Source organism: Euleptes europaea, chromosome 3 (genome assembly GCF_029931775.1).
Source record: "Euleptes europaea isolate rEulEur1 chromosome 3, rEulEur1.hap1, whole genome shotgun sequence".
In the NCBI taxonomy this organism is placed as follows: domain Eukaryota; kingdom Metazoa; phylum Chordata; class Lepidosauria; order Squamata; family Sphaerodactylidae; genus Euleptes; species Euleptes europaea.
The window spans coordinates 59,778,974-59,802,544 of NC_079314.1; the positions used below are offsets into that span (position 1 = coordinate 59,778,974).

At 40.8% G+C, this 23,571-nt stretch overlaps 1 protein-coding gene across 1 annotated transcript in view; it reads left to right on the forward strand.

The window, feature by feature from the left end:
* LOC130474795 (centromere-associated protein E-like) overlaps positions 1-23,571 on the forward strand; it is an 80,000-nt gene that overhangs the window by 18,467 nt on the left and 37,962 nt on the right. The window contains 14 exon segments of the mRNA XM_056846494.1: positions 8,580-8,610; positions 8,995-9,049; positions 11,235-11,295; positions 11,658-12,664; positions 13,540-13,576; positions 14,079-14,134; positions 14,726-14,762; positions 14,848-14,892; positions 16,257-16,399; positions 16,978-17,026; positions 17,976-18,031; positions 18,515-18,551; positions 19,721-19,863; positions 20,173-20,259. Coding sequence (XP_056702472.1) covers positions 8,580-8,610; positions 8,995-9,049; positions 11,235-11,295; positions 11,658-12,664; positions 13,540-13,576; positions 14,079-14,134; positions 14,726-14,762; positions 14,848-14,892; positions 16,257-16,399; positions 16,978-17,026; positions 17,976-18,031; positions 18,515-18,551; positions 19,721-19,863; positions 20,173-20,259 — 1,844 coding nt within the window.

Below are 23,571 nucleotides of genomic sequence, written 5' to 3' on the forward strand. Positions count from 1 at the left end.
TTATTGAATGACAAAAGCTTCGAAGTTACCACTCAAGTAGCCGAGTTCCTGGCCAAGGTCCTAAAGGAGGGAGAAAGAAGGAGGGGAACCCTCATTTAATTGTTTATTATAAAATTTACTGATGAACTGTGTATTCATTCTTTTTTTAGATCCATATCTAGCTGCTTTACCTGTTTGTTTTGTTACTGTAAATGCCAATAAAGGTTCTGTTTTCTGTTAACTTCATTAATACAGACTCCCATTTAATTCTAGATAGTGTCATTTGGATCCTAGCATTCACATTTTGCATTGGCTACTGTTCTAAGAGCATCATCTCTTGGTTGCTTTTTGAATCCCCGGAACTGGTGTTGGCCACCATAATGAGACACTCTCTGTTGTTTAGTGTTTTTGTTAATTTTACTTTTTGAATGTATAATTGCTGCATATTTTTCTTGTTTTATCTTTTTAAATAGATATCTTCTCAAGCCTGGATAGATGAGAAGGAATTTATATGTACTGTGCACATATACTGGGCTATGTGTTTCTCACCTTACTTATTCAAACACAAGTCAGAGAAATTTTTCATTAACCATCATTTTGCCTGAGGTTTGTGCTGCTGCTGATTGGTTCTTGATTCCAGAGATATGAAAAAACAGCTAAACTCAGATGTCTGGTAGCATCAGTATCTCACTGAGAGCTTGAGAGACAAGCAACAGCTTTGCTTTCTGCCTTGTGATTATAACTGGGAACCATAACTGTAAGCAGTCAGATCTGTCCTCCCGCTGTGGTGTACCATGATAGCATGGGAGCCAAAGACTGGCATAAGAACAACACACTGCTTCCCTCAAAATGGATGCCTCTCAGAGAATTTTTTGGATCCATCTTGTGAGTCATGCCTGGGCAGGAAGGCTGTTGACCGCTGAACTTTTCCCTGGCCCTAAGGTGTACCTGCTTGGACAATGGGGCTAGTTAATCCCCGTTGTGTCACCCTAAGGTAATTTAATCAGCACTCTGAGCAGACCATTACTTACACCTATCCCAGCAATCAATCAGTGTTCTGATTGGGTCCTAGGCATTCTGTTGGGTCCTGATGACTCATCAAGCCTCTCCTTTTTTTTTTCTTTTTTTTTTGCTGGAACCCCAAAAAAGAATAAATTCTTTGGCTTTCCTGCCAGCTTACCTGATACCACCTCAGGACCCATTTTGGGGTATAAATATTGGTCCTTTGGCCATTCATAGTGTGTGTGTGTGTGTGTGTTCTAGATCTGTATACACACACACACACACACATATGCTTGTGGGTTCATTCCTTTGGTCCTGGAAACGCTGGTCGTTTTCAGCTCTGCTTTCCCTGGATGTCCCTTCAAGACTGGTAACTGTCACACATCCCTGAAACCTTCTCCAACTTCCTCCCTTTTCTCTTAGTCAGCTCTTTATGCTTTGTACTCGTATGTTCATTACTTAAAATAATTTCTTGTTTTACTATTTTTATTATTTAATAAACCCTCTTTTAATTGTACAACAGCCTGCTCATTTAAGAGTTCTCACCTGGGTGATCCTGCTATACATAGGTTATCAATCCCAGTTAGCCCCCTCCCAGCTAATTCCCCCAAACTTAAGTGGATATTGCCTTCTTAGGGTAACAAAATTGTCAGAAGCAGGAAAACAGCTTAGAGCAGTGGTCAGCAAACCACGGCTCGCGAGTCGCATGCGGCTCTTTGGCTCCTTGAGTGCGGCTCTGCCAATCCGGCGCCCGCTTGGCTCTGCTTCTGTCCTCCCACAAAACTTGCTAGGGGGGCTGGAAATTCCCTCCGTTCCCGGCTCCCGAGTGGGGGCGGGGGGAGAGCGCTCGCTTTGGCCAATCGGAGAGGCAAGTGTGGTGCACCGCCAGCTGCCATTGGCTGCTGCGGGGAGGCCGGCTCGGCCTTGCGCGTCGCAGCGGGGTAGGGTGTGTGGCGGCGGGCGGCGCCGGAGGGGTCGTGAGGGGGGAGAGGGGGCAGCGGCCGGGGCGGGAGGGGAGGCGACCCGGGGGGTGGGAGGCGACCCGGGGGGTGGGAGGCAACCTGGGGGGTGGGGGACTCTTGTTTAGAGTAGCGACGCTCCAGCTCCTTGCTGGCGCCCAGGTCCCCATCCTGCTCGGGCAGCTGCGCCCCTGTTACTGAAGGGGAGGGGAGGCAGGGGGGCATCCGCGAGGCCAGCGCGTGTTTCAAGCGCACTCCCATGCATACGCTGGAGGATGCACGCTGCCTTTGCAGCTGGATTTCTTCCCAGCGGCTTCAGAGCAGCTCCCGTGCCTGTCCAGGGAAGGGGGCCGGGGGCATCCTCTCGGTGGTTTCCCCTGCCCAGCACTGAAGAAGAGCCCGGGTGAGCGTGGGTCCGCCACCAGCCCCACTCCTTACCTTCTCCGTGCGGTGCCTTTCCCGGTGTCTCTCCAGCCCCTGGCTCTGCCGCCTGCCTGCTTGCCAGCCCCCCTGGCCCTTTTGCAGCCAGGAAGCGAAAGCCGGGGGCCGCACAAACCCAGCCCTTCCCGTTACTGGCCGCTGGTTCCCAGCAAGAGCCGTGAGTTCCCTAGGGCACAGTGCGTGGGATCCCCCCGCCGCCCCGGCTTGTCCGAGGGGTGTTTTCTACGCTCGCCAGCTGGGGTGGGTCTTTCCCGAGACAGAGGAATTGTGGCGCTTCTGAGCCCGTAGGAGGCGAGCAGGGAGCGGCAGATCTTCTAGCCCCCCCCCCCCCGCCTGACACTGTCCATTAGAAATGCTTGGAAATCAGCCTGCAACGCACGTGCTGCAGTTGCCAACTCTGGCTTGGGAAATCCCTGGAGAGAGTAGAGCTTGGGGAGTGGAGAGAACGAAGTGGGAATATCACTCCATAGAGTCCGTCTAACTTAGTCTCCGACAGAGACGATGGCCGTTCCTCGGGCATTGGGCCGGGTGGGAAGTGGTGAGTAGTGGGGTGGGGGGAGAAGGAGATGCATCTGTCTTTGGGGAGGGGGAGAGAAAGACCCCCCGCACACACACTCACACATACACATTATTAAGTATGATATCAAGTTTATTAAGTTAATAAACAGTGTACCTACCTATATAGTTTAAGAAATTTGGCTCTCAAAAGAAATCTCAATCGTTGTACTGTTGATATTTGGCTCTGTTGACTAATGAGTTTTCCGACCACTGGCTTAGAGGAATAGAAAGTAGTTGAAAGCAGGTAGTCTAGGTTGGCTTCTTCTTCTTTTCACTTTGATGTATACCATAGACTATCCATTTCTGTTTTCTGACTGTTTTCCAGTTAGTATGGTCACTCTGAGTGCAGAAAAATGTGGATCCTTTCTTACAATGTTCAGATGAAATATATACCCTTTATTCACCCTCCTGTATAAGCATTCTTTCCAGTGAGTAGGATGCTTCCCCTAAGTGCATACAAATGTCTTCCTGGAGGTCATTAATTAACAGGATCGTTATAAGTCGGAAGCCACTTGGTAGCACATAACAAAAACCAGTAGCTGTTCTTTGGGATCATGTTCTCACAACAGAAATAACTATTCTTCTAGTTCTATGATGGTGGAAGAGTCAGGGTATCCTCTAGTCTCATCTTGGTGCCAACTTAAGATAGAAATATCAGCACATCCAGTTTAGCAGATTAACAAGGATAGTTTGCAAATGGGCAAAAGTAGAAAAGTACACCACTCATAACAAGCAAATTAGCCAAGTCTCAAGCTATTTAGTATGGCAATCTCTTGCTTTCCAAATTAATAGCCAGTCTGAGAAGGAGAAAATTTTGTCATTTCTTCAAATATAAACCAAAGTCTATTAAATCCCATTGAAGTGCCTTTCCCCCCCTGTAGTTGTGACATCCCTTGAGACAAATTCCTATATCTTGGTGGGGAAAGTGTGCTGACTTGATTTGAATTTTGTCATGTGTTCTCTTACGGGGATCATTAGTTGACTTGTCATAGTTCTTTGTGTTCTTATGTTTGTAATTATTTATGAATTCACTATTTCATCTACCCCTTCATGCCTTCTCTTAAATGGATGTAGCAATGCGGCAGTCGCTGTACCAGACAGCAGGAAATTCAGGGAAAGGTATAGCAAAGTCTCCGAGTGTTAAACCTGTATTATTTGTATAGATGTTTCTGTTCGAATTTGCTTTGGTTTGTGTTTGCTGCTTTTAGAATGTTCATAGTAATTAGTTTAGCCATAACTGTGAAAGACAATTTGTAGGATGTTAGAGATTTTTTTTTATGAGCTTGGGTTATTTGGAGGTGATTGTTGCATTACCCTGTATCCATGGGGACAAGAAATCCCTGCTGTGTTCATGAGAGGTTTATTCACAAGAAATGTGCCATGTTTTGATGTGTAAATATTGTGTGTGTTGTAATGTGGGGTTAGAGACAGATAGATAGACAGACATATTGCTGTGGTTTAAAAAGGCAGGCTTCTACAGTAAGAAAGAGGGGGGCTGGTTTGGTGATTATGCTATATGTTACGATTGTGTTATGATTGGATGATAGCTATACCCTAGAGGGCAAAATTGACTGGTTTGTAGAAGGAGTGAGCTCAGGGTGTGTAGGAAAAGAATTGAGTAGTGTGCTGTGGAGTGTGAAAGAAATATGTGTTCTGTTTGGAAGTCATTAGCCTAAGTGGCAAGTGAGGAAAATAAGCCTGTGTGGCTAGGTCCACGTAAGGAATTTTAGTGAAAGAAGAACTGTACCTCTCTGTAATCATTACACATCTGAACCATACTGAAACTGTTATGCTGTTTTACTTCTAAATAAACTCTATGTTTAATTAAAAACAGCTGTTTATTTTAGAGTAAAGGATCCCCTTTTACCTCAGAACTATGCCTCCACACTGACCGTTCTGTCATTCTACCAAATACAACTAAGCCATTCTGTTCTTTGGGTACAACTAAGAATTCTAAGGCAAGAGCCTTTGGAGGCAGTGAAAATAAGGAAGGCAAGGAGGCAGCATAACACAACACCTCAGAACGCTACAGAAAGGTGCCTTTACAGGTGTTACATATACTGCATCTCAAAAAGATCCAAAACCTTACAATATGCCTTTCAGTAAAAAGGCCTCAAGCAGTGAAGAGTTTCCTATGCACATGATGAAAATGAGCAGAATACTTTGGTGAGAAGAATTTATCTCTTCATAGTTGTGTTTAAGTTAGTTTTCCCTGCTCTGTATATATGACAGTAGGAAGATCAAGGGTTTCCCAAAAACAGAACCTTGAAATGCCATTTGTAGTCTAGGCCATAAATAAGTGCAGCTTTCTCCTTCCAGTGAATACTAAGCTACTTTGGGCAATAGGCAATGCACAGCTTAGAAGGGAAGCAGTGTGTTGTGTCTAGGTCTGATCTGAATATTTGGCAACAAATATTTTCAATGTGGAATGGGGTTTTCAGGTGGGGGGGGTGGAGGATGAACAACATCCCTTCCCAACGCTAAACTTTCTCCAAACCCCTCCCCTCATACACTTGATCAAACTACGGTAGTCCTGATCAGCTGCTGCTCTGGAACAATTTTTTTTCTTTTTAGCTGTTCTTTTCTGTTGCTGCAGTCTGTGAAGCTGTTGCATAACCAGAAAGGTTGGCTATGAGTTGATATCACTTGGAAGGGGTGGTGCAAAACTAATGCAAGTAAGGGAATCCCTCACTTTGTATTATCTTTGTCCTTGATTCAGTTGGCTGTCTGGCAGTTTCATACATAGGAGCCTTAATCCCTAGCCTTTCTGGCCTTTTTATACGAAGGAAGGAATCATTGGCTAAGATCTGAGATTTTCATTCTCCCCAACCCATTTGCATCCCCTTCCAGTTTGCTTCATCATTCTCCACTTTTGTTTCAAGTTCCTTTTCTTCTGGATCCTCATTCTCTTGCCTCGTCATCTGAAAGTAACTCTTGACTTATTTGTCTTTTCTCTCCTCCCTATTTGTACCCTTTCTTGCCACCCCCTCCCCCAGGATTACTTCTTATCTTCTCATTTTTCAAATGTTTTTAGTTGCCTTGAATAGACCTTAATCTCTCACAGGTTGTATCTGGTTGTGTTATTCTGGCTTTGGCTGTAAATAAATTTATTCATTCATTCATAGTTGCCTTGAAAGGTAATTCATCTGAATTTTGATTTCTTGTCTCCCCACACCCTGAAGACAACTTCTGGCTCTCATTTTTGCATCTTCACATTACCACTTTTCTCCCTGTTTTATCATTCAGGAGGGTCCTGCTTTCTCTTAGTCTTTGTGCCTCGTGGAGAGATCTTCCTCTAATATATGGAAACTTTGGCTCTATCTGCCTATCACATTTTCATCTTACCCTTCGTCCAATGAGTAGCTTACATGGATTTCCCGTTCCATTTTATACTCACAACAATCCTGTGAATGTAGGTCAGGCTGAGACAGAATGTCTGGCCAAGATTACCCAGAAACGTCATGTCTTAATTGAGATTTGAACTTGTGTCCCCAGCCTTAGTCTGACACCCTAAACATTAGACCACACTGGATCTTCACTTATATCATGGGGTTGATGCTCCAGCATTCTCTACCCATGATAATGCAGTCCAAGATCTACTCTGTCCAAAAGCATGTTTCTGAAATGAAGGGAATTCTCCCCCTTTAATCGGAACCACCTCTTTTTCTTTCTTTTTTTCTTTTTTTTAATCCCATTGTACCACTCTGAGTTTTCTCAATCTGGAGATGTTTTTTATAACTACTGAGATTCTGGAAGGAGACTTAACTCTGTTTTATATTATATTTGTATGTGCCTTTCCAGGAGAATTAAAAATGTGTTAATGCAATATCAGATTCAATTACTCTATGAATTATAGCTTTTTGTGGCCTCTGCAGTTGGCTGGCAGAAAACAGCACTTGACTTGCAACCCCAGCCACAGTTTGTTGGAGCCCTGAGTATAGTAGTTGCATGGGACTGCAAAGTGGTATTTTCATTGTCTGGATGGGTTATCACCAACACTTCCCACAAGATACTGGAGATTTTGGGAAGGGGAACCTGATTGTAGGGAGTCTGATTGCCTGAATGACATGGGGTATATGCAGTGCATTTTCACTCCCTGTTAAGGCCTTCCGCAAATGATCCCTGAAAAAGGAAGGGGCAATTCAGCCTTTTTTTTCATGAATTATATCTCCTTGCCCTCCCCCCTCCCTGATACTGTTCAGTGCTGGTTCTAACTTCTAAAGCTAGCACTGTAGATGGCTTGGGTATCCCATTGCCCTCCTGACTGTCCCATCAACAAAAGAAGCTTGTTTGGTGGGTACACGAGAGAGGGCCTTTTCAGTGACAGCCACACAATTATAGAACAACCTCTCCAGGGAGGTTCACGTGGCCCCTTTTATTTTGGACATTTGATTAATTTAGTGGCAGTCCTTAATTGTGATTATAAATTTTATTTTGTTATGTATTTTGTGTATTCTGTTTTATACGCTTTATATTTATTGTAAGCGACTTTGAGCTCTGTAAGTTAAGAAGGTAGCTAATGAATGTTTTAAATAATTAGCTAGCATAATCATTGGGCAGCAGGCAATAAGGATGTGGGAAAGTAAACACTATTACCAACTGGATAAAATTCAGTCTTAGGAACATTGCCACACCTCTGTGGATATGTCAGACCATTGAAGTAAATGGGAAAGATTGCATGTGAGTGCTTGAATGCAAGTTCCAAAATAGGAATTCATGCTTACAGTCTGTTGTATTAAATGGTTAACAGTTTTTGATTATGAATACTGTATGCCAGGCCGTTTCTATATGACAGTGTGAAAATGCATCCCAGTGGTGATGGCAGCAAGCAACGTGGGATCAATGTCGGCACATCTTTGTTCCTGTGCCACTTGCTGCAGCTGCTCCCCTGTCCTGTTTTTCTGTTTTGTGCCTGTACCAGCCCTCCCTCGCCCTGAACCACCATGTTCCCTTTACTTCCCCAGTGAGCTGCACTGTGTTGTGGTTTTGCAGATAAAAGAGAAAAGCCGTTTAAATGGCTATGGAGAAGGTACAATACTCACACCATTTTGAAACTGGAGCTTAGCTTCATCTGTTCTCCTTAGTAGCAATAGATGGAGTATCCAAATGAGTACTCCCCCACAGCTACTCCACAAATTCCCCTTTCAGCTGCATTATTTTCCTCTGGATCAGCAGAGAAAGCGCTGGGAATGCCGTGAGTCATAGTTGACATTAGCATGATGTCATGTAGCTGTTCCTCTTTAATGCAAGGGCTTCCTTTCCATGCAGCAGAAAAATCCCCATGTAGTAGCAACCCCAGTGCTACCATTCCAGTCATTTCCATCATTCTGCTGTGTGATAAGCCTTTCATATGGGCATAGAAAAGACTAGAAAAAAATTGCTTGAAAACCATAAACTCTGAAGGGGAGTAAATCTGATGAATATTTTACTCTGGTGGCATCCCAGTGCTTGTTCATGTGGATATTTCTAGTGTGTTTACAGAATTTTGTACAGAAGTAATTGAGAAGGTTATTAAGTTTTTCTGAAGTATCTGTAGAGAGAATAGTGCTGCATCCTAACATCTTACATCATTTTAAATATTTCATGCTTCTACAAGTTTCCTTTTAAATATTGCTTTGTTTTTCATGCTTTTTTTAACAGTTGTAGAAGATTTAGCTGGAGATTCATTAAGGTGAGCTTTCAAGTTTTTTTTGATGCTGTAAATTCTATTACATTTTTAAAAAGGTAAAGGTAGTCCACTGTGCATGCACCGGGTGATATCACATCCCGACGTTTAGTAGGCAGACTTTGTTTATGGGGTGGTTTGCCAGTGCCTTCCCCAGTCATCTTCCCTTTACCCCCAGCAAGCTGGGTACTCATTTTACCGATCTCAGAAGGATGGAAGGCTGAGTCAACCTTCAACTGGCTTCCTGAAGCCAACTTCCGTTGGGATCGAACTCAGGTTGTAAGCAGACCTTGGACTGCAGTACTGCAGCTTACCACTCTGCACCACGGGGCTCCTTCTGTTACATTTACAAGAGGTTTATTCTTATGTTTTTATGTTGTTTAATTCTAGCACATCAAGTAGCAAATCCTGGCGTTCTGACGATGAACCTTTTTCAAGCCCCAAGGTAAAGATTATAATAATGCTAATTATGAATTCAAAGTAACATGATGTTTGTCCTTTATTATTTATGTGTACTTCATTCATACCCTGCTTTTCTTCCCAGTGGGGACTGAAACAGCTTACATAATTCTCCTTCCTTCCATTTTATCCTCCCAGCAATTCTGGAAGGTAGGTTAGGTTGAGAGTGTATGACAGGCCCAAGGTCACCCAACAGGCTTCCACAGGATTTGAACCTTGGTCTTGTTAGCCAAAATGCCTGGTTATGAATTGTTATATGGGGGAATTAGCGAATCAATAACCGGCAATGGGCATAATTTAAGCAGGGGTGCAACCTTTGTATACCAGAGTCCATACCATGACCAGTAAAAAAAGGCAGAAGCAATGGAATTAGGTTAAAAGGATTTTTCTCAAATTATATGTTCACACGCACATACAAAACTACACATACGCATCACACAACATACAGAGTCTAGGAATCAAAGAGAGGAATATAGAGACTTTTGCCATATGGCAGGCAGATTAAGGGATATACTGCACCTTTCTTGTAGAGGAGATGTCCTGAGTTACATAAACTAAAGGAGGGGAAGGGGTATGGATTTCCGTGGCTTAACCAGCAGGGCTGGAAAGCTGGGTGGTCTGGCATTGCTGCCCAGACCGGCAGAGTGACAGTCAGTATAATAGGGGAAGACCTAAAGGTACCCTATGGATCTCGGGGACCCCAGTTATACTATTTTCCGAGGGGGAGGGTGATGGGATTACCCTCGTTGTTCCCAAGCTAAAACAAAAGGTGACAAAAGGATTAACGACCAGCTGCCGGGTATGATAATTTGGTAGACTATACTGTCTCCATTGGTTTGCGCAACCCTGGGGAAATCAGGAATCTTTCGTTGATGGGCTTTGCTCCTCATACACAAGCTGCACATCGGGATTTCCGGGAAGGCATTCCTTTGCATAGCCGGAGGAATGGTGTTTATTTGTTTGTCTTAAAGTCTCTCAATGCTTAGCTAATTAAGTCCGATCAGCTCAGGGGAGTGTGTGTGGGGGGGGAAGCGCTGCCGGTGGTTGCGTGCTGTCAGCTCCTTGCAATATGGCTTCCACTGGAACGGGGGCACTGCGAACGGTGGACTCCCTCTGGTTCACTGGAGGGTCTACCTGGCCTTCACTCCTTGACTGCCGGCTCGCGGGATGACAGAGTGCTCCTCTCCAGGCGGCTTTAGGCTTGCCGCTTGCTCTGGATAAGGGGGGCACGCATTGACTGGGGTTGCCATGACCAGTCCGGGAAATAAGCAACCCATATCGTAACAGTCTCCCAGATCCTCGTCTGACACTCTAACTGCTACACCGCACTGGCTCTCTCAGGTTAGTTTGTGTTTTACGACAAAAAACAAAGAGAACCAACCCATCATTTTATAGTTGTAGGATTTCTTGACAAAAAATAGCACACCAAACCACTCAGCATCTTGGTTCCTTCTTGTCCCAAACACAGCCTCTAACCACAAGAACCTATCATTTTTCACCACTTTCTTCCATACAAGCTCTGATACAGGCAAAACATCTCTTTGTGATGGGATTCCTGGCTCCTTCCTTACATCCTTCTTGTTTTGTGAAGTTGGGTGTGTGGGGTAGGTGGTTTGGGAATAGATGTATTAAAGGCTGGGGCAAATCACGGTTTAAACTAGGCTGACCTCTAGGTGGCATGCAGGTCAGATCAGAAATAGGCCTGGGGAGTGTACAGATGCCAAAAATCCCATACTGGAACAAATTTCAGCACATCACTGGATGATGGATGTTAGATCCCACCAGGTGTTTTCAAAAACTGTACAAAGATTTATGCAACAAATACCTTATATGTTACCTTTTTATTTTACTTTGAAGAAAGATTGCTGGATTTTATTATTCTCTTAATATTTAGGAATTAAATACCCTTAGAATATTCTTTTGTTGTGTATGAATTGTGCTGCTGAGGCATTTTTAGTGACTGAACTGCCCTTTCTCATAAAATTGTTTACTGCTTGTAGTATGCAGTTGATTAAAGGCTTTGCTCTGAGTTTGCACTGATGTTTTACAGTTAACATATCTTAATTTAGTAAGCCTAGAAATAAAATTTGATATATTTTTCAGCTTTCATTGTAAGTTGAAGAATTGTTACTAGTTGTATACCTTACTGCATTTAAACTTTTATTTTCCAGCTTCCACAGAAATATTGGCTGCCTGGGCTAGCAGAAGCTATGGAGCACTTTAAGAAAAATCGTACGTTACCCCAAAATCAGCTTTATCAAACTTTTGTCCATGTGAAAATGTGTATTTTAGTAATTCTGTTTGTGTACGCTTCTCTTTGTGTGTTTGTATTTCAATGTAATAGGTGAGAGTGATCAGAGCATGATCAGATCAGACCAAATTGCCAGTTCACAGCAAAATAAATCAGATCCGAATAAGTCCTTTCCTAAGCCTTTGTCCTACCCTCAGCCTGTCCATTCCTCACCTGGCTCCTTTTCCAAACCTGTCCAGATGTCAGCTAGTCGCTTGTGCACTAAGCAGGTAATATTTTTAATTGACAATTCTGTCTGTTTTTAATCATCTGTATGTTTATGTCCACATATGGCTTTATGAAGATAATGAAATTGAAACTGAAAATAATGAGTTGGCAAAAGATATAGCAGGAGTTCCAAATCCCAACAAACAAGAGCTGAAAGATCCACATGATTCTCATGCAAGCAGTGAGGAAGAAGATGGAGAATATGTTGATGAGGAGGATGAGGAAGAAGAATTTGAGGAAGAAGGATTTGAAGAGGAAGATGAAGATGAGGCAAGTGAGGGGGAAGACGAAATTGAGGATGACTGCTGTCAAGAAAAGGAGGATGAAAACATAGAAGAAAGTCAGGGTAAACTAGAAAATGAAGAAAGTTGCTTTGAAAAATCAAGAGAGAAAGAACTGTCAGAAACCTCTGCTGATAATGAACATGTTGGGGAACAAAATTGTGGTAATACAAATGTTCCTTGTAGTAGCAGTGAAATGTGCAAAGTGCCCAGTGGAGAAATGCAGGAGTTGGCTGATGTTCCTGTGTCTTCTATAGCTGGGTGTTATGAATGTTCAGATGAAAATATGCCTGTTAAGAAGGTGAATAATGGACTTCGAAGTCATTCACTTGAAAAAGAAAACAGTTGTAAACTTGAAGGAAAAAATATGAATAACCATGAGTATGAAGAAGAAAACACCGAATTTCAGAATCCTAATGAATTTCAAGGCACTGAAGAAAATGAGGAAACACTGGATGTGAGCCACCAAAGCTTTCACAAAGATGACATTTGTTCATCAGAGTCTTTTGAAGTACCAACTTTTGCAAAATATGCACTTCCATCTCTTTTAAACAAAGGACAAAATTCAAATCTGGTTGATAACTTTGAAAGTGATGATGATCCTGAGTCAGAGGCAAAACTTGAAAAACACAAAGCTAGAAAACAGAACTCAAAAAATACTAGCTTTGTGGATTGTCAAAATATCACAGAAAAACTATGCGGTCATTTTCAAGAAGTACAACAAGTAGTCTATGAACCATTGGTAGATAAATGGGAACAGAGTAGGGAAGAAAATCCAAAAGAAGACTTTCAGTCTAATACAGTAAGTAAATTTAGTGTCATGGATTTTTTTCACAATAATGCAGAATGTCTAGTGACAAGTTGAAATTTGACTTTAGAGAGAAACAAGTGAGGACCCACAACAAACTTGTGGGAGCAGCTACGCCATTTTCCCCCACCAATGCTTCCTCCCCTCTCCCCGTCTTTCTTCTTCCAGCCCCCCTTTCCTTACTTTCCGTCTGCTCCATGCCTGTCCCTTTCTCTTTCTGACCCCCACCCCATCACCCTTTCTTTCTGCCCCGCATTCCATCACCCTCCCCAGCCACCAACCTGCTTCCTCCCAACTCCCACAGCAGAACTGGTGACAGCAGCTCTCCCAGAATGACGGCACATCCCACAAGAGATCAGTTCCCCTTAGGGTTGCCGGTTCCAGGTCGGGAAATTCCTGAAGATTTGGGGGTACAGCCTTGAGAGAGTCAGGTTTGGGGAGGGAAGCAACTCAGCATGGTATAATGCCATAGATGTCACTCTTCAAAGCAACCATTTTCTCCAGGAAAACTGATCTCTTTGATCTGGAGATCAGTTGTAATTCTAGGTGATTTCCAGCCCTCAGCAGGAGGTTTAGCAAACAAAAATTAGCGTTCTGTAAGTCAAGCTAGTAAACAACAAACCAGCAGTATACTGCAGTTAACGTAATTTATCCACAATAAAGAGAATGGAATACGTTATACATATAGTGCAACAACGGACAATGTCCAAATCATATAGTGCAACAACGGACAACGTTATACATATAGTGCAACAACGGACAATGTCCACGAAAAGGAATCATTGTCAGTCCTAGGAAATTGACTAGGAAAGTGTCCTTTTCTTAAAGCAAATTGGGAACATGATATTTCCGTTTCCTTTTTTTTTCAGGGAGCAGAGGGAACAGAGGAGCTAGACAAGGAAAAAAGTAATGTTCGCTATAATTATTTTTGGGGGAGGGGGTCTAATGTAATGTTTCCAGCTAACACATTTCTTCTTTTTTTTCAGAGTTAATGGAAGAACTTGGTTTAGATGAGGCAGATATTAATAAAGGTTCATGGATATTTTTATTTATATTTTTGTTTCATGCGTAGAAAATAAAAAATGTAAAAACAAATATTCTATACAGCACTTTTAAAGGAAGTGTATAAGACTAGACATATTTTACCATAACTTACAAAAATAGAAAAAATGTTCCCTTAGGAAGCCAAGCATAGTGTCTCCTTTCAAAAAAAGACTGCAGGGCCTTTACATACATTCTTTTTCTAAGCAATATAAACTTTGTTTTCACTTGATTTGGGAACTATCTACATAGACTTTTTTTTAGGGGACTCTTGTACAGAGACAAAAATTTCAGTTAGAGGTGAGCTTACCTCAATCAGTGTGTAAATTATCCCAGTTACGAATATCGTCATCTGTTGCATTTACAGGGGGGCAGTGTAATGAACAAAAAGACATCAAAGAAATTGAAAATGATGAGAACAAGGTCAGTAGATGAAGAGGTTAATGTACATGTTGATTGTGGTTGGTTTTAGACACAGATTCAACCACATTAAGCTAGGCGGTAATTTATTTTGCGGTTTAAAGGCTTCATTCAATGGGCTGACTTTAAGTCTATTTCCCACCCCTATATAGCTGTTCTATTCCCTTACCTTTAGCCAAGTTTCTCACCCCCACCCATTCCTTCTTATATTTCTGATACAATTCTAGTAGCTAGAAGATCCTTTTTGGGGCAGGGGGGGGAGACCTGGACTTGGTGAGAAAAAATTGCCATAATCTTAGGCCATTTATTTTATGTTTCTCAGTGTGAAAAAACTGAAGCAGGTTGTTGGCTGGGAGGGTGATGGAGTGGGGGTCAGAAAGAGAGTGAAAGTGACTGGCATGGAGGGGAGAGAGAAAGTAAGGAAAGGGGTGGCTGGAGAGAAGGGGGAGAGAGGAGGGGGAGAAAGCATTGGTGGGGGGAATGGGGTAGCTGCTTTCACAAGTTTCTTGCGGGTCCCCACTTGTTTCTCTCTAAAGTCAAAGATCACTAAAGCAAATTGGGAACATGATATTTCCATCTTTCATTTTTTTCCAGGGAGCAGAGGGAACAGAGGTCCTAGACAAGGATAAAAGTAATGTTTGCTATAATTATTTTGGGGGGAGAGGTCTAATATAATGTTTCCAGCTGACACATTTCTTCTTTTTCTTCTTTTTCAGAGTTAATGGAAGAACTTGGTTTAGATGAGGCAGATATTAATAAAGGTTCATGGATATTTATATATTTTTGAGTCATGCGTAGAAAATAAAAAAATGTAAAAACAAATATTCTATACAGCAGTTTTAAAGGAAGTGTATAAGACTAGACATATTTTACCATAACTTACAAGAACAGAAAAAATGTTCCCTTATGAAGCCAAGCATAGTGTCTCCTTTCAAAAGAAGACCGCAGGGCCTTTACATACATTCTGTTTTTAAACAATAGAAACTTTGGTTTCACTTAATTTGGGAACTATCTACATAGACTTTTTTTTAGGGGACTCTTGTACAGAGACAAAAATTTCAGTTAGAGGTGAGCTTACCTCAATCACTTAGGGGTTGGCAAACTGTTTAGGAAAGTGAAACCGTTTTCCAAAATAAAAGCGCAAATGACCAATTAGTCTTTTCCAAGACCTATAGCTTGGATTTCGTCCAAGGAGTCATTCATTCCCTTCCTTTCGTCTTCCTCACCCTCACTTACTTGCTGCTGGTGTTCAGCAGACACCCTCCTTCCATCCTTCCCCTTTACCAGTAGCATCAGACGTCCTCCCAGGGCTCATTGGAGAATACAATACACCTGTAATCCCACCCAGCAGAAAGTTCTGGGGAACTGAGAGGGGAAATTTTGTTGCTGGTGTTACTGGCGACAGTTAAGTGGGGATGAGACTGAGAAAGCAAACATGAGGAAGGTCTTCTCTGAGTCAAATATACAATCTGTGAAGCACAGAAGAATTTGGAGCTGTAATTGTTAGCTTTCTATTAAAGGAGAGTGTTACCAAGCTACCCAATTTCATAATTTTTTATTTAAAAATATGAATTTGGTCAATGTCTACCTTCTTTGTATAGTAAGGCTTCTTTTATTACTACTGTGGATATTGCTGTTCATTCTCCTTCAGCGGGGAGAAGTCATCCTCCTCTGGGTTATGCCTCCTTTGGGTTATGCCTCCAAGGCAGGGTTTATACAAATTAAACTGATCCTTAAGTGGTCGTGTAGGAAGTTTACATTGCCTAGTCAGAAAGCCCTGCCCTCTCCAAGCAAGCCTTGCTTAGCCAACACCATCATATATAGGCCCCAAAAAAGTGAAAAAGAGAGAACCTAGTTTATTGGAACCTTTTGAGCTAGTTTCTTCCAGCCATTTACTATTCCAAACCACCTCCGTTTAATTTGCATAAACCTTGCCAGGGAGCGAGTAACCCAGAGAAGGATGACTTCACCCCCACTGAAGAGAAGTAATCTGCGTGGTAACTCAACGTTTCATTTATGCAAAATGCAGTAGATTTTTTTATAGTCTAAATTATGCAGTGTTGTGTTAAGGACAGGAAATTGTGTTTACTGTTTTGATTTCAAACAAATGTCCCAACTCTTTCAGATGAGTCTGACTGGGATTCAACCAGTGTATCCCAAGGTGATCCTGTGTATCCCGATGTGCTGGGAGATGATGGCAAAATTGATGCTGCAACCAAAAAATCAGAAGTTATTCCCGTGGGAGTTGAATTGTCTGATGCTCAAACAGTAATTCCTTTAAAAGGTAGTTGGTCACATTTTCATAACAAGATCAGCTTGTACACTAAAAAGCAAACAAAATACCTTACAATATTTGACTCCTATTCCCAGCCCCCTTGCTCTAAATTAGTCCAGTTGTTTTTAATGGAATCACTGTGGAATTATAAACGGTGGTGTTAAAGGAATGATCCAGATAACTGCGTTAATTAAAATATTTTGTTTATTTATTGAAGTGGGAACAGGGGGGGGGGAGTATGCTCCTCTTTACCTCTCTTTCCTCTCCCCTTCATCTGAACACCGTTGGGCATATTCTGAATTCTTAAGTTTTATTAGAAGCCCAAATTTGTTCCTATTCTTTTGTTTTATGTGAGATATATTTTGACAGCTGATTCTGTAATCGGCTTGGTAATCTTACCATCACCAAGAACAGCAGGGAGCAGAAGGCACTCTACTTGCTGGTTCAGTTCTGTGGTGCTGGGAAGAAGGAATCGACTAGACCTGGCCTTTAGTTAGTTTCCAGCCTGATATATTTTAGGGTACTGTACCAGAATCCCATATCTCATCTTTAATTCTTTTTCACTTTATAGAAAAAAATAGGCAGCAAGGCCTATGATGCTGTGTATTTTGAGCTGCAATGTAATTCTGAGCTCAGAAATTAGTCCAGATAACCCTATTCCAATAGGAAGAAGTCCAGAGTTCCAACTCAAGCTTGAATTGTCTGTAATTACTTGAAATTCCAGAGTTTTCTACTCCCATTCTAGTACAAAATGCAGTAAACTTTAAGAAACTTTGGCCTGGATGTAACATGTAGCTGAATAGAGTCCTGAAGTGGTAGAACATGCTATAGCACATCAAACTGCAAGTAGGATTCACATTTTTGAATGCTTCCTGCGTAAGCCAACAAATATCCCCCCATAAGGAATTAACACATAGGAAGCAGTTTGTTTTAAAACGAATCTCTCTTTTGTGCAAACTGTTTTAGTTACCTACAAATAGCTTTCAAAATATTCAAAACTGACATTCTCTGCCTGCAGCCTGAAATGGTACCTTTCACTCCAATTGTATGTGTAGATGATGTCATGCAGAGAAAGATCCTATGCTAGTTTAAGGCCAGCTTCAGTCTCTTTGCTTTAGATACTGGCTAGTGTCGAGAAGAATACTAGCACGATTATCCAGGAGAAAAGATGTAAAACAATGGAAAATACAAAAACAATTAATTAGATACTGCTTTTATTTTTATAATGTTAATTGTCAGTCTCCTTGCCATAGTATGTATATATCAAAGTTGCTCGTCTGTGACTAATTGAATGTTATAAAATACTGCAATATGATAATCACATATGCTCAAAGCTGTCTGTATTTATGATCCATAGTCCAAGAACTGGAACTCATGTATTTCTTTTTTACTTGCTAACTATCTCCTAGTGCTGTACAATATATTTTTGCTCTGATGTCTTTTTGTTTAATTAATTTTAATACAGGCTGACATCTGAAATGGACTAACATGGTATAATGCTGTTTGCAGAGTAAGGGAAAGTGTATAAATTATCCCAGTTACGAATATCGTCATCTGTTGCATTTACAGGGGGGCAGTGTAATGAACAAAAAGGCATCGAAGAAATTGAAAATGATGAGAACAAGGTCAGTAGATGAAGAGGTTAATGTACATGTTGATTGTGGTTGGTTTTAGACACAGATTCAACCACATTAGGCTAGGCAGTGATTTATTTTGCAGTTTAAAGGCTTCATTCAATGGGATGACTTTAAGTCTGTTTCCCACCTCTATATAGCCGTTCTCTGTTCTATTCCCTTACTTTTAGCCAAGTTTCTCACCCTCACCCATTCCTTCTTAAATTTCTGATACAATTCTAATAGTGAGAACATCTTTTTCGGGGGCGGGGGGTTGTATGGGAGACCTGGACTTGGTGAGAAAAATATTGTCATAAACTTAGGCCATTTATTTTATAAAGAAAGACGTAGGGGAAGAGGGGAGGAAGCACTGGTGGGGGGAATGGGGTAGCTGCTCCCACAAGTTTGTTGCGGGTCCCCACTTGTTTCTCTCTAAAGTCGAAGATCACTAAAGCAAATTGGGAAGATGATGTTTCCCTCTTTCATTTTTTTCAGGGAGCAGAGGGAACAGATGAGCTAGACAAGGATAAAAGTAATGTTCGCTATATTTATTTGGTGGGGGGGAGGGGGTCTAATATAATGTTTCCAGCTGACATATGTTTTCTGTTTACTTTTTTCCCCCCAGAGTTAATGGAAGAACTTGGTTTAGGTGAGGCAGATATTAATAAAGGTTCATTGATATTTTTATATTTTTGTGTCATGCGTAGAAAATAAAAAAAATGTAAAAACAAATATTCTATACAGCACTTTTAAAGGAAGTGTATAGGACCAGACATATTTTACCATAACTTACAAGAATAGAAAAAATGTTCCCTTAGGAAGCCAAGCATAGTGTCTCCTTTCAAAAGAAGACTGCAGGGCCTTTACATACATTCTTTTTCTAAGCAATAGAAACTTTGTTTTCACTTGATTTGGGAACAATCTACATAGACTTTTTTTTAGGGGACTCTTGTACAGAGACAAAAATTTCAGTTAGAGGTGAGCTCACCTCCATCACTTAGGGATAAACGCACAAATTTCGTCCAAGGAGTCATTTATTCCCTTCCTTTCGTCTTCCTCACCCTCACTTACTTGCTGCTGGTGTTCAGCAGACACCCTCCTTCCATCCTTCCCCTTTACCAGTAGCATCAGACGTCCTCCCAGGGCTCATTGGAGAATACAATACACCTGTAATCCCACCTAGCAGATAGCGCTGGGAAACTGAGAGGGGAAATTTTGTTGCTGGTACCACTGGCGACAGTTAAGTGGGGATGAGACTGAGAAAGCAAACGTGAGGACTGTCTTCTCTGAGTCAAATATACAATCTGTGAAGCACAGAAGAATTTGGAGCCGTGATTGTTAGCTTTCTATTAAAGGAGAGTGTTACCAAGCTACCCAATTTCATAATTTTTTATTTAAAAATATGAATTTGGTCAATGTCTACCTTCTTTGTATAGTAAGGCTTCTTTTATTACTACTGTGGATCTTGCTGTTCATTCTTTAGCGGGGAGAAGTCATCCTCGTCTGGGTTATGCCTCCTTTGGGTTATTCCTCCTTTGGGTTATGCCCCCACTGAAGAGACGTAATCTGCGTGGTAACTCCAACGTTTCATTTATGCAAAATGCAGTAGATTTTTTGTAGTCTAAATTATGCAGTGTTGTGTTAAGAACAGGAAATGGTGTTTACTGTTTTGATTTCAAACAAATGACCCAACTCTTTCAGATGAGTCTGACTGGGATTCAACCAGTGTATCCCAAGGTGATCCTGTGTATCCCGATGTGCTGGGAGATGATGGCAAAATTGATGCTGCAACCAAAAAATCAGAAGTTATTCCTGTTGGAGTTGAATTGTCTGATGCTCAAACAGTAATTCCTTTAAAAGGTAGTTGGTCACATTTTCATAACAAGATCAGCTTGTACACTAAAAAGCAAACAGAATATTTTTCACTATTTGACTCTTCTTCCCAGACCCCTTGCTCTAAATTAGTCCAGTTGTTTTTAATGGAATCACTGTGGAATATTTTTTAATTGAATTTTTGTCAGGATACAGAAAGAAAAAAAGAAATATGAAAATAAACATCACATCTTAGTCCTTGTCCGAAACAGTCGCCACCCACTAGCATGCCCTAAATAATACATTGAACCTTGTTTCACTAATAATATTGATTATCACAGTTACGAATATCATCATCTGTTGCATTTGCAGGGGGGCAGTGTAATGAACAAAAAGACATTAAAGAAATTGAAAATGATGAGAACAAGGTCAGTAGATGAAGAGGTAATGTAAATATTGATTGTTGTGTTTATACTTGTGTCTAAAATCAACATTAAGCTAGGCAGTGATTTATTTTGCAGTTTAAAGGCTTCATTCAATGGGATGATTTTAAATCTATTTCCCACCCCTATATAGCTGTTTTCTGTTCTATCCCCTTACTTTAATCCAAGTTTCTCACCCCCACCCATTCCCTCTTAAATTTCTGATAGTATTCTAGCAGCCAGAAGATCTTTTTGGGGTGGGGGGGATACCTGGACTTGGTGAGAACAATATTGCCATAATCTTAGGCCATTTATTTTATATTGCTCCATGTGAAAGCACTGATATTGTGTATGCACAGACATGAAATGCATGATAGCTATGAGTTGCTCGATACTTCATATACAACTGCAAGGCAGAAAGAGTTGCATTGTTTCACTTGAATGCGAACTTCCTTGATTGCTTCTTTGTGCTTTTCACACATTTTTAACAAATTATTTTTTATTTCAAACAGAATACAAAACATTAAACATAAATATAAATGCAAATGTTGCTAATATAATTGATCTGACAAAAGCAGCAAATGTCAAATACTCCCACAAAAAACAAACCATCAACCACAACAACCTAAGAAAAAACCCTATAAACTTACATCAAATAATCTATAAAGTACTTTTCTATCTATTCTTCATCACATTACCATCTTAACAGCCACTTAATCAAATTCATATAATACATAATCCAAAACTATCCACTTATCAAACTTACACCTACCGTACCTCACCTACAATCCTATGCTTTTCTGTTTGATAAATATGCCATTTCAAGCCCTTTTTCACAACCTGACTCCTAGCTCCCTGATTAAACATCCGTTTAGTTTCTTTAGTCTACTATCATGCAATTGCACTATTTCTGTTAACTTTGCCAATTTCACTTTTTGCCATATTTTTATTATCCATTTTTAATGAATTCAAAAATTTCCAATTACTAGCTATAATCATACTACAAATGTAATCATATAATACATTGTTAATCGATGTTTTGTTGGAACATATTTACTTATCAAGTCAAATAAATAAACCTTTGGATTTCTAGGCCGTTTAAAACCTGTCATTCTATAAATTTTATCAAGCACTTTAAACTAAAAGGTTTTAACAGCATGTACTTATAGTGAGCTACTTCACCACCATGTTTCCAACAATTATAATTAAACTTGTAAATATTATTTAGTGTATTAGGGATAAGATGCCAGTCATTCATCACTTTATAATAATTTTCTCTTTATCACAAATTGCAATTACTGAGCCTGATGTAAAAACTTGTTACCATTCGTCATCTATCATTGTTCCTATTATACATTGCTGTTTTGTGTTAAAATAATCATAATTCATTAGAAATCAGGGAATTTATAAAAGCATTTATAGTTTAGTGCCCTGCTTTGGCTGTAACTGCAAAACCAGGGTTCATTTCTTAGAGTCATTCCACAGGCTCATGTATTCCCTTTCTGTTTTCTTCTCCAATTTAGGGAAAAGGTAGCTTGCTGTTACATCTGAATAAAGTAAACTGTAGTTTGATAGAAATGTGATTTGTCTTCAAACCTAGTTATGGTTTAGTGGCATCTATGGTTTATGCAAAACTAAAACTTTGATCACAGTTTGTAATACACAAACACTCACAAAGCGTTGCTCAAAAATGGTGTAAAAAGGAGGCAACTGGAGCATGGGGTGTGTGAGAGAGTGAGTGAAGCAAACAACCCTGAAGATAAATCTGAATGGCAAAATTGTGGTTTGGCTGTTACATCTGAACTATGTCTACAGAAAAATAGAGTGAAAAAAGACAAGTTAATCTAGGGAAGTCCTAAGGCTTAGAACAACAGTCATCATTCCTCACCATTGCGTTCTAAATCTTATCTCCCCATCAACTAATATTATAAGTTATTCTTCATGCATTCTTCTACTGACTTGTAGAGGAAGGAGTAAAAAGCCTTGCCACAGATATAAAAGTGTCATCAAAAGGATCATAACCTGGTAGTTTACTACAGAAATAATTGAGAACATGGTTGTAATGGTCCACCTCACTGGAGAGTAGAGGGTGCCTCCTCTTGGATGAGAGGCCTCAGTCTGCTGCAGTCAGAATTGGGACACTGGAACGGCACTCACCTGACAGTTGGTGGGGAGGGGAGCAAGGTGCAAGTGGCACATATAAGGATGGCTGCCTGGAAGCATGTAGAGAGGTTAGGGTGTGGGAGCAGGGTCCCACCCAAGACCACTGGCATAAGAGGACAGGGTATGTGATGCCAAGGTAGATGGAGAGTACAAACCAAGTTGTGTGAGACAAGGGCCAGAGAAGACTGAGCCAGGAACATCACCTGCTTGGGCAGGCCCTGCAGGATTTCATCCTTAAGAGCCTGTAATGGTACCAATCCCTGAAGGCTAAGGGAGAGACCAAGTAGCTGGAGAGTCTAGCTGTATACATCTGTTGTGCTTAGATGACCCTGCCAATAAACCATGCATGTTGAAATGTTCCTGTGGTTCTACGTTTTGCCCTTGCAATGGAGGAGGCTAAGCGGCATGATGTTCTTTTGCCCTCCAAGTTGCTGACAACTGTCTAGCACACTCTTAGGATGAACTCTCCCAATCATATTCTTTCCTGTGTTGGTGATACCCACAAACCCTCCGAAGGATTCATTCTCAGTGTTGCTGCTATCATTTAACGATGCTATCATTAAATGTTCCATCATCAAAATTTCATCTGAAGATGAAAAATTATGTAGTGATTTTGATTTACTAATACTAAATTAATAAAACTCATTGTTTTAAATAAGTAAGTAGCAGTGTATACCAACTTTAAAAGATTTTGGAACAAAATTGTACATTTCTAAAAGATGGTTTTTGAGACAGAGTGCTTCACACATCTTTGAAGTTAGAGATGCAGCAGATTATAAGTGTGTGTACATTATGTGAGGAGAACATTGATTTCTTAATTTTAATGATACAGCAGTACACCTAAATGTTTACATTACATATTTTAACAAAATATGCGTGGTAGTATCCATTCCAGCTGTATGGTGTATGCATGGCGGGGGGTCCACAGGTTCTATGGGTTTTCCACTTGTGCTTCCGTCTCCTGTTACAAAAGCTTCAGCACTCTCAGGAGTGTCTTGTGAGGCTCAGGCTGCAGCAAGGAAGCAGAAGTAGGAAAGATCAGTTCTGTGAGCAAAGCTCTTACAGTTTGTTTTTTAAATTCAACCTAAGGTTGTGAAATAAGTCATGTAAAAATCCTGTCACCAAGATGTCTGTATCATGTCCATAGCATAATTT